At 51.4% G+C, this 10,475-nt stretch overlaps 1 protein-coding gene and 1 long non-coding RNA gene across 2 annotated transcripts; one reads left to right on the top strand and one right to left on the bottom strand.

Annotated features, from left to right (window-relative positions):
* Window positions 1-2,788: 2,788 nt before the first annotated feature.
* LOC135577317 (uncharacterized) lies at window positions 2,789-3,333 on the bottom strand. The gene is made up of 2 exons (XR_010469024.1): window positions 3,200-3,333; window positions 2,789-3,026 (listed from the first exon to the last, which is right to left on the bottom strand). It is a non-coding gene; the product is annotated as an uncharacterized LOC135577317 (long non-coding RNA).
* On the top strand, window positions 3,269-8,819 carry LOC102085254 (TOP1 binding arginine/serine rich protein, E3 ubiquitin ligase). Its single transcript, XM_065046345.1, has 2 exons — window positions 3,269-3,574; window positions 5,291-8,819. The coding sequence occupies exons 1-2, from the start codon at window positions 3,284-3,286 to the stop codon at window positions 8,285-8,287; spliced, it is 3,288 nt and encodes a 1,095-aa protein (XP_064902417.1). The 5' UTR covers window positions 3,269-3,283; the 3' UTR covers window positions 8,288-8,819.
* The last annotated feature ends 1,656 nt before the right edge of the window (window positions 8,820-10,475 follow it).

The raw sequence follows: 10,475 nt of genomic DNA, 5'->3' as shown, positions 1-10,475 counted from the left end.
GTGTCATAGTTTAGTAACAGTGTTAGGTCAATGGTTTGACTCGATGACCTTAAAGGTCTTTTCCAACTGAAATGATTCCACAATTCTTCGAAACCCTGCCTTGACTTATACCTGTCCACCTGCAGCTATATGTGCATGCCATTGGTGGCACCTGAAACCAAGGCGGAGAAGCCAACAGTGAGGGGACCCAGCCTGTGGCAGTCTGGTGGTCAGAGTGTTTCTAAGCAGGCCAGCCAGCCACCTGCCACCCGTGCTCGTGGTGCCCTGCTGCTGGCAGTACCCAGCTGTACAGGGGAACGAGAAGATAACTGCACCTGGCGACTACCAGAATACCACAGAGAGGATAACGGTGCACTGAAGCTGAGCTTTCATGGTGCAGACAGCAAAGGACAATCTGACCACTCAACTTTGGCTCAGAGAAAATGTCAGTGGAGAGGTAGAGAGCCTCTCTGTCAGCACAGAAACCTCTGTGGGGCACTCCTGGGGTCTATGGCAATTTTCATGTATTTGTGCAGTGATACAGCTAACACAGGAGATGCTAAAAAATCCTCAGGAATATAATAGCTTGAGCCTCCTGCTGACCTCCCTCCCCAGAAGAGCTGTTGCTGCCATGCCCAAGAGGGCATCGTTGTTGGTGCCGGGGTGAGCCCCACAGCTGGGGATTTTCCAGCCCTGGGGGAGGTGGGTCCCACTGTCAACAGCTCAGGCATTGCTGGTGCTTTGGCTGTTGCTCAGGACACAACACTGAGGCCCCTCAATGCCCACACTCCCACAAACCTGCCAGTGGGAAAAAGCCCTGCTGCTGGCCAAGGGACACCAGAGGACTCTATGGCCCAGGAAGCAGGGCCAGGCCTGCTGTTGGGACAGCTGTTCCACAGCTTCAAGAGGTCTGTGGGTGAGATGAGGTGCTGCTGGTCTCTGCAGGCTGTGGGAGAGGAGCCACAAGACTTCAGCTCTTCCCTGCTGTGTAAAAAAACAGCATCCCAGAACAGATCCATTCAACTCCTGAATTGCTTCTTTTCAGTTTGCAAACAAAACATCTCCCTGTGAAGAGCCTTCCCATGTTGGTGAATCATGGAGTTCCAGAGACAAACTCTCCACCTTGCCCTGAGAGCCAACACATGCGCACAGCATTTAGGAAGCTGACCGTTTAGGACCATCGTGGGTATGGATCCCCCCTGGGGACAAGAGGAAATGGTCTCAAGTTGCACCAGGGAAGGTTTAGATTGGATATTAGGAAAAAATTCTTCCCAGAAAGGGTTGTCAGGCATTGGAACAGGCTGCCCAGGGAAGTGGTGGAGTCACCATCCCTGGAAGGGTTTAGAAGGCATTTAGATGAGGTTCTTACGGAAATGGTTTATTGCTAGAGTTAGGTTACGGTTGGACTCAACGATCTTGAGGGTCCAACCAAAATGATTCTACCATGCCAGTGACAGAGTGGGTAAGGGTCTTGGCACCAGCAAAGAGTTCAAGTGACAGTGCACTTCCAGCCACTGGGACAGAACCAGGATATATGCCCCAGGTGCAGCTACTGGGGGGAACCGTGAGTAAAGCAAGTGAGTCTCAAAGCCTCACACGAAGCAGGACTGCAGGTCACAGTCCATGTGCCTGGTGCTGCCTGCTGGGGACCCAAAGTGGTTGCGCTGTCCAGAACACCAGGGAAAAGTGTTGGGCGTGGGGATGCAACTCCTTAAGTTGACCATGAGCCAGCACTGTGCCCTTGTGGCCAGGAAGGCCAATGGCATCCTGGGGTGTATTAGAAGAGGGGTGGTTAGTAGATCGAGAGAGGTCCTCCTTCCCATCTACTCCACCCTGGTGAGACCACATCTGGAATATTGTGTCCAGTTCTGGGCCCCTCAGTTCCAGAAGGACAGGGAACTGCTGGAGAGGGTCCAGTGCAGGGCAACGAAGATGATGAAGTGAGTGGAGCATCTCCCTTATGAGGAAAGGCTGAGGGAGCTGGGGCTCTTTAGCTTGGAGGAGACTGAGGGGTGACCTTATTAATGTTTACAAATATATAAAGGTGAGTGTTAGGAGGATGGAGCCAGGCTCTTCTTGGTGACAACCAATGGTAGGAAAAGGGGGAATGGGTTCAAACTGGAACACAAGAGGTTCCGCTTAAATTTGAGAAGAAACTTCTTCTCAGTGAGGGTGACAGACACTGGAACAGGCTGCCCAGGGAGGTTGTGGAGTCTCCTACCCTGCAGACATTCAAAACCTGCCTGGACACCTTCCTGTGTAACCTCATCTGGGTGTTCCTGCTCCAGCAGTGGAATTTCACTAGATGATCTTTTGAGGTCCCTTCCAATCCCAACCATTCTGTGATTCTGTGAAACTGGGCTGCCTGGTGAGCGGGAGGCCTTGGGTCCAGGCAAGGGCCCAGGACCACGCTGGTACATGGGGAGTTCCACAGATGTGGAGCGTCTGTTGGGTGTGTCAGTACATTAGACACTACGTGTTTACTCATGAGCGGGAGTCTTGACCAGCTGGCACACAGCAGTAAAAGCGCTAAGGATGTGAGGCAGGATTATAGGATGGACAGAGCAGCTTGCTGTCACTTGGGATATCTGTGAACCCAGGTATGCCTTCACTACTGATCTTCAACCCTTAGTGGCCACGGAGGAAAGGGACCCGGCTGGCTGCGCTTGTGTTCCCGTGAGCCCTGGCAGCACGGGGGGCAGGCCGCTCACCGGGCCGGTCTGCAGTGCTGGCTGTGCTGCTGTCTCCATTTTGCAAGCGGGCACGTCTCTCAGGGACATGCACTAGTACAAATCAGTAACGAGCGTGCTTCTTCTCTTTCTTAGTAACTGCTTCTGCTTTATTTACTTTCTTAAGAGCTATTTATGCTTTGTCCACCGAACTGGCCACAGGGCTCCCCCGATGGCTCCTCCAGACCCGCAGACCAGGCCCAGCCGCTCCTAGGGCAGCCCCTGCGCCGGGAGCCCGCTCTCCAGCTGCCGCTGGGCGGCCACCCGTGCCCCGTAGAGAACGAAGCCCCAGGAGAGCAGCACAACGGCTGCCAGCACCTGCAGGACACACAGAACCGCGCGTTGACTGCGGCCGCCGGGATCCTTCCGCGATCCCCCCGGCGCCCGCTGCCTCCACCCAGGGGCACACCCCGCCCTGCTCCCCGCTGCCCCGGGCGGCACACCCGAGCCTGCCCCCCGCCAGGAGCCCCAGGCCAGGCCCCGGCACACACCAGGCGACACAGCGGCCGCGGGTCCCGCCGCCCCGGCGGAGCCATTTCGGCGTCTCCTCAGCAGCACTTCCGCCCTCCAGCAAGATGTCGCCAAGCAGAGCGGAAGTGACGCCAAACGCAGGCGCCCGGGTTCCGCGCCCGGCAGGCAGCGCGGGGCCTGGCGCGGTCCCGCCGGCGGCGGGGGGCAGCGGTTCCCGTGGCAACGCGCGGCCGCCCATGGCGGAGCCGCTGGGGCACCTGGCGGAGCGCAGCCGCCGCCGCCGCCCGCCGGGGGAGGAGCGTATTGAGGCTACCGGCTCCGGGCGCTGCTGCACGCGCCACCGGCTGAAGGCGGCCGCGGCCCCGGCCCGCACGGGGAGCGAGGGCCCGGCAGCGGTGAGTGCGGGCGCGGGGGCCGGGAGCGGCTTCCGGCCTTTGCGGTGGGATGGCGGCGGCCTGAAGGAGGGAGCTGGGCGGGGAGGCGTCGCACCGGGGGCTGTGATCCGCGCCCCCCGTGTCTGTGGTTATGGCACCCCGGGCTGTGTGCGTGTCCCCCCGGGCCGGCCTGTGCGTCCTCACCCGGGCCGGTGTGTCCCTGCGTGTCCCTGTGTGTGTCTGCGGCACCCCCGGGGTGTGTGTGTGTGTGCGTGTCCCTGTGCGTGTCTGTGGCACCCCCGGGGTGCGTGTGTGTGTGTCCCTGCGTGTCCCTGTGTGTGTCTGCGGCACCCCCGGGGTGTGTGTGTGTGTGCGTGTCCCTGTGCGTGTCTGTGGCACCCCCGGGGTGCGTGTGTGTGTGTCCCTGCGTGTCCCTGTGTGTGTCTGCGGCACCCCCGGGGTGTGTGTGTGTGTGCGTGTCCCTGTGCGTGTCTGTGGCACCCCCGGGGTGCGTGTGTGTGTGTCCCTGCGTGTCCCTGTGCGTGTCTGTGGCACCCCCGGGGTGCGTGTGTGTGTGTGAGTGTGCGTGTCCCTGTGCGTGTCTGTGGCACCCCCGGGGTGCGTGTGTGTGTGTCCCTGGCCTGCGTGTCCCTGTGCGTGTCTGTGGCACCCCCGGGGTGTGTGTGTGTGTGCGTGTCCCTGTGCGTGTCTGTGGCACCCCCGGGGTGCGTGTGTGTGTGTGACCCGGGCCTGCGTGTCCCTGTGTGTGTCTGAATTATAACACCTTAGGATAATGCTGATACACAAAATAACTTTAAAGTAGGTGGATTTATTGCTAGCCATGCTCGACAGCCTGACTAGATGCAAAAGCACCATGTACCTGAGGATCATAGAATCATCAAAAGGTTTGGGTTGGAAGGGACCTTCAAAGCTCATCCAGTCCAACCCCTGCCATGAGCAGGGACATCTTCACCAGATCAGGTTGCTCAGAGCCCCGTCCAGCCTGGCCTGGGATGTCTCCAGGGATGGGGCATCCACCACCTCTCTGGGCAACCTGGGCCAGGGTTTCACCACCCCCATTGTTAAAACTTTCTTCCTCATGTCCAACCTGAGAGGATGAGTATAGGAATGACACCTGACTCTGCTTTGGGCATAAAAGAAAAGACTAGTTTAGGCTGGAGCACATCTCTGGAGTTTGTCTAGTCCAATGAGCCGTAGGTGGTCCAGCATTAGTGCCCGGTAAATTATGGGCATAGGGTGCAGGAACATGACAGGTCCAGCAGAACTTGGAAACTGGTAGTTAAGTTTGAGTGTAATTACTTGTTTTGACTTGTTTTCTTAAAGGACAGAATTAACTGTTCTCATATGTTTCATATGTAAACACAGGTCTCTTTTGGAAGTATGTTTTGGAGGATACTATATTAATTATAAACTTACTAACGACGTCAAAGCAGTTATTTATGAGTGAACCAGAAGACAGAGTTCTGCCTGCTACATTCATATGTGCCACCATTATTCAAGCTCTGTTTAAAACTTGCAGCTCTGAGGAGATAGGTCATACTGTGAAAAGACGCTGAGCAAAGTAGTTAGGTTGTGCTCCCTCTTTGTTTGGTGTTATCTCAGTGCTAGTGCTGGCTTTTGCAACCTTAAAGGTGGCTGTTATGGGTTTCTGTGTCTAGACTTTAACATTTTTGTCATTCTGAGATAGCAATGATCTTTCGTCTCTTTCTTCTGTAGAACATGACTTCAGCAACTAAGGAGTTTTCAGAAGAGAGCAACTTTTTGCCGAAAGCCAGCACAAGCAAGCTGCCAACAGATGCATCTCCTGACTCTAAATGCCCCATCTGCTTGGATAGATTTGATAATGTTGCATATCTAGATCGCTGCCTGCATAGATTCTGTTTCCGCTGTGTCCAGGAGTGGTCAAAAAACAAAGCGGAATGCCCTCTCTGCAAGCAACCCTTTTTTTCCATTTTCCATACAATTCGTGCTGAAGATGACTTTAAGGAGTACATACTCAGCCGTACAGATACGAGCTCTTTTGCCAGTCCCGATGGCCGGAGGTTTCGTTACCGCACCACATTAACAAGGGAACGCCGCACTGGTGGTTCCCCTTCCAGAAGGACGCTGTCCCCTCCAGATAATGGGATATTGTTTGAAGGGTTGTTGAGTGAACCGGTTCGGCACAGAGAGGGAGAGATTCAACAGATGATGAGGAGGCTGGCGTCAAGAAGGCAGGCTAGCGCAGAGGGCAGATCTCTGCGCCAGATTCAGGAGGAGGACATGATCAGCTTCCGCAGAGCTCTATACCGTACTGGTGTGCGTATTCGTAGTATTCAAGATGGTGGCCGCTACCGAGACATTTCAGCAGAGTTTTTCCGCCGTAACCCTGCTTGCCTTCACAGGCTGGTTCCCTGGTTGAAGCGAGAACTTACAGTCCTGTTTGGTGCTCATGGATCTTTGGTTAATATTGTACAGCACATTATAATGAGTAATGTGACTAGGTATGATCTGGAAAGTCAGGCTTTTGCTGACGATTTGAAGCCATTTTTGCTGAATCAGACTGAACACTTCTTACACGAATTCATCAGTTTTGCCCGTTGTCCTTTTAATTTAGAAGCATATGATCAACACGCCAATTATGACTGTCCTGCGCCATCATATGATGAAGGAAGCCACTCAAGCTCGTCAATTATTACAATATCTCCAGATACGACATATTCTCAAGGGCCAGATAACAGTTTGTCTGTGACTGGTCTTGGTCAGGCACCCTGGGATGATGAAACTCCAGGGCCTTCCTACTCCATTTCAGAAGAGGTTCGTGCAACCATAGCTTCTCCTCTGGAGACATCAGGAAGTTCTGATGAAGACTCTGCTACAAAGAGTCAAAGAACCAAACTACAGAATCAGTTGCAGGCTAATGCTGACTCAAATGACAGCGACTCTTCTTCGGACAGTTGTGTTATTGTTGGATATGTTAAGCCATTAGCTGAGAGGACACCTGAAGTGGTTGACCTGTCCTCAGACTCTGAACAGTCCATCAGGGAAGAGAAAAGGGAAGATGTGAAGGAACAGCAATCAATCCAGTGTCGCAGCTGGAGTGATAGCGAACCAAGCAGGAGTTTCTCACCTCATTCCCCCACATATAAGGAGGATGTAGGTAGTTGTAGGAGTTGCTTATCACCTGCAGTTGAGAAGACAGAGTCAAAAGATGACGAGAAGAATAAATGTAAGGTAAAAGATATGTCTCCACAGGACTTGAGCTGGAGCCCCTCTCCAGAGAGTGACACAGGAAGCTCCCCTTGGAACCACAGAGTGTCTAGAAAGGGAAAGTCCAGGAGTCCACGATCATGTTCACGGAACAGTAGAGGCAGTCATGGCCATCGGTCTCGGAGGGAGCATCGTAGCAAAAGCCAACTTAAAAGGAGGCGATCGAGAAGCAGAGATAGTAGCAAACATAGAAGCAAAAGAAGCAGCAGGAGGTCTAGGGGTCATGACACCAGAGCCTCTGTAAAAAGCCAGAAAGGCTCCGTAAGTCGTGAGAGCACTCCATGTAGAGAAGTAAGCAGATCACGATCACGTAGCAAAGGCCATGGCAAAAGGAGATCAAGAAGTAGAGACGGTGATCGTTATAATGCAAGAGACAATTATCAAAGTAGATACGAGTGGGGTTATGCTTTCTGCAGTCGAAAGGTGTTTGGAGATGGCTATGAATCCTCCAGCAGGAGAAGGACTGAATCTAATGCTGTCTACTCAAGGCAATCTGCTAGTCCAGAATGCAGGCTACGATCATTTATTGAAAGGACAAACCCACATAGCCAGAGGGGAGTCCGTAAGAGACACTGTTACTGTTATGAAAGATGCAGATCAAGGAGCCGATCAAGCAACAGGTCAAGGACCCCTTCTGGAGGAACTGACAGAACAAGAAGTGAAAAACCTGGTGGAAAAAGGAAGTACAAAACTCGCCACTTGGAGAACGCATTCACAGAGAGCACAGGCCTTGAAAGAGACAATGACTCCAAGAAAACTTTCTCAAAATTCAGTGACTGCTACAAAGCTGAAGATAGCCCTTCAGACAATCGAGCAAGCAGTGAGACAAAGCGTAAGAAAAAGAAAAAAAAGATGAGGAGTCCAAGTGTGGAGATAGTCTACGAAGGAAAAGCAACAGACACAACAAAGCATCTTAAAAAGAAAAAGAAAAAGCATAAGAAGAAACACCGGAAGCATCACTTGAGTAACTCGGCACATTCTTCACCAGTGGTGATTACAATTGATAGTGATAGTGGCAAAGAGCCTGAAAGCACCGAATGTGACAGCAGTGTTACTTGGACAGGCACCACACGGATAAATGAGAAGGAAAATGAGTCTTCATCTTCATTCCTGGAAAGGACAGCATGTGAAGGTGTTTACGGAGTTGATGAGGAAGCTGGAGGAGCAGACAAAAATGACAGTGTTCCTACCAAAAGGGGAGACTTTGATAGAAATGATGATGCTGAACTTCAAGAAACAGCAGCTGATCAGAGTCTTACCTTAGCGGATGCCAGCAGTAACACCCCTCATGTAGAAACTATAACCAGCTGTACACAAGAAGCACCAGCAACACCTTCCAGTCAACTGCCTTCCCCCAGAACTTCCTTCCTAGAGTGTCCAGAGAGACAACCATTGATACTAAGACTGCCAAAGAGACTTGTCAACAGATGCTCTTGGTTTGGTTTCCCAGAAGAAAAAATGTAGCACACTTTCCATAGAACACTTCTTAAAGTAGTGAATTTGACTACTTTTTTCCCCTTGAGAACAAAAACACCTGATGTGATTTGTCTGTGTGAAAAGATGTCTGGGATAATGTGTGAAGTCTTTGAATGTGTATGCACTTTTAAGTCAAAGAAGATAGAATATTGCTAATACGTAACTCTTGCAGTTTCTCTGAAGACTATTCAAAAGTTGTAATTTCATAAATCCGTCCTGTATTCTTGTAGTATGTAAAATATATCCACAGAGTATTTCAAGGTTGCGTTTAAAACAACAAAAAAAGTGTCCAAACCAAAAGCCAGAAAATGCATCTTATGGGGATAGCTCTTAGAAAAGTGAAATATTGCTTAGTTTTGAAGGTATTTTTTTGAGGCTGAACTTTACTTTATTTGAATCTATTTGTTATAGGCTGATCACTGCTGAAATGTAGTCAGTGATCCCTGTATAGATCTTTAACGGGACTTCCATTAATGTGAAAGTGACCTGTGTCAAAATCTGAATAAAGCAATAAGACTTATTGTTGTTTTTGTTAAAATGAATTGAAATGCATGCACTTTGCAAACAGAACATTTCTCTTTCAGTTTTGGGTGGGTGGATGGATGGATGGATGGATGGATGGATGGAGTATTGGATGTTCATACTGTCAGGAGTGCTTCAGGTTGGAAGGGACTCCTGGAAGCCATCAGGTCCCAGCCTTCCCTGAAAGCAGGAACAATTTCGATCACAGTGTTTGGGACTTGTTCATTTTGAATATTCTCAAAGCCAGATGGCCTCTGTGTGGTCCCTCTTCTAACATTTCAGTACTTCCCTGGATAACTTTTTTTTTTTTTCCTAAATGTATTTTCTATTGCTATGCAGCTCTCAGGGAGCCTGTTTTCCTCTTTGGTATGTCATACCAAACCAAAACCCACCTTCCCCTCCCTTCTTCTCAGGCTCAACTTCACACCTTCATTCCTGACTCTTTTCCTGATCCTCCCCAGCAGTGCAGGGGGATGGGGAATGGGGGTTGTGGTCAGTCCGTAACACTCTGCTGCTCCGTCTTCCTTACACTGTTCCTCTGCCCCAGTAGGGTCCTTTCTACAGGGTGCAATCCTTCAGGGACAGACTGCTCCTGCATGGGTCCCCCACAGGGTCACGAGTCCTGCCAGAAAATGACTGCTATGTGAGCTCTTCAACACAGGCAGCAGCTCCTGTGTGAGGCCTCCATGGCCTGTAGCTTCCTTGAGGGCATCTCCACCTGCTCTGGTGTGGGATCCTCCACAGGCTGGAGGGTGGATATCTGCTCCACCATGGACCTCTGTGGGCTGCAGGGGGACAGCTAGCTTCACCATGGTCTGTACTGTGGGCTGCAGGGGCATCACTGCTCTTGAGTTTGGAGCACCTCCTGCTCCACCTCTTTCTTCTCAGATCTGCAGGGCTGTTTCTGTCATGTTTTTCTCACTCCTCTCATGGCTGCCCTGTGGCTTTTTTACCCTTTCTTAAAGGTGTTTTCACAGAGGCACCACCAGCATGGCTGATGGGCTCAGCTGTGTCCTGTGGTGGCTCTGTTTTGGAGCCATCTGGAGTGGTCAGTGTCTGGCATGGGGCAGGCCCTGATCTGTTCTCACAGAGGTCACCCTGCAGCACCCCTTGCTACCAGAACCTTGTACATAAACCCGGTATACCTTGGCTTGACAGATTTTGAACCCACGTGTCACCTGTTAGTTGATGATGTGTGTCAAGACAGTGATGAGCACATCTGACAGCACTGAAGACTCGTTATCTAAATCCCAAACTGAGTAACTTCAAGAAGCTATGGAACCTGTGTTACAGTCTCCTTCATTACCTGCAAGGGATGGTGATTTCATAACCATTCTGGATAAACGAGGTCACACCACACTTTCTAAAGTTTTCCTCACTTCCAAGGATGGTGTTCTTTCTGAAGTGTGGGGGGAGGGGGTGTTGGAGAGGTTGTTGAGCCATTCACTGCAATGGCAGAGAGATGGAATTATTTGCAGGAGAATGAGTGTTCTCACAAAAGGTCAGGCTGACATGGAAGATCAGTCTTTGGGGCTGGTAGAGGAGGAGATGATGACTGATGTGTACAGAGCTCTGTGTTGCCAGGATCTGTCTGTCCAGTGTTACCAGCCACTGAGCACAGAACTGAGAGGCACCACTGCAGAAGGAGGGGAAA

Source organism: Columba livia, chromosome Z (genome assembly GCF_036013475.1).
Source record: "Columba livia isolate bColLiv1 breed racing homer chromosome Z, bColLiv1.pat.W.v2, whole genome shotgun sequence".
In the NCBI taxonomy this organism is placed as follows: Eukaryota; Metazoa; Chordata; class Aves; order Columbiformes; family Columbidae; genus Columba; species Columba livia.
This window is presented reverse-complemented; position numbering and strand designations above follow the sequence as displayed.

Bases quoted from the DNA above. Each gene is read 5' to 3' on its own strand.
- LOC102085254 (XM_065046345.1), top strand. From the start codon at position 3,284: ATGTCGCCAAGCAGAGCGGAAGTGACGCCAAACGCAGGCGCCCGGGTT. The intron at 3,575-5,290 runs GTGAGTGCGGGC...TTTCTTCTGTAG, and splicing joins GGAGCGAGGGCCCGGCAGCG to AACATGACTTCAGCAACTAA.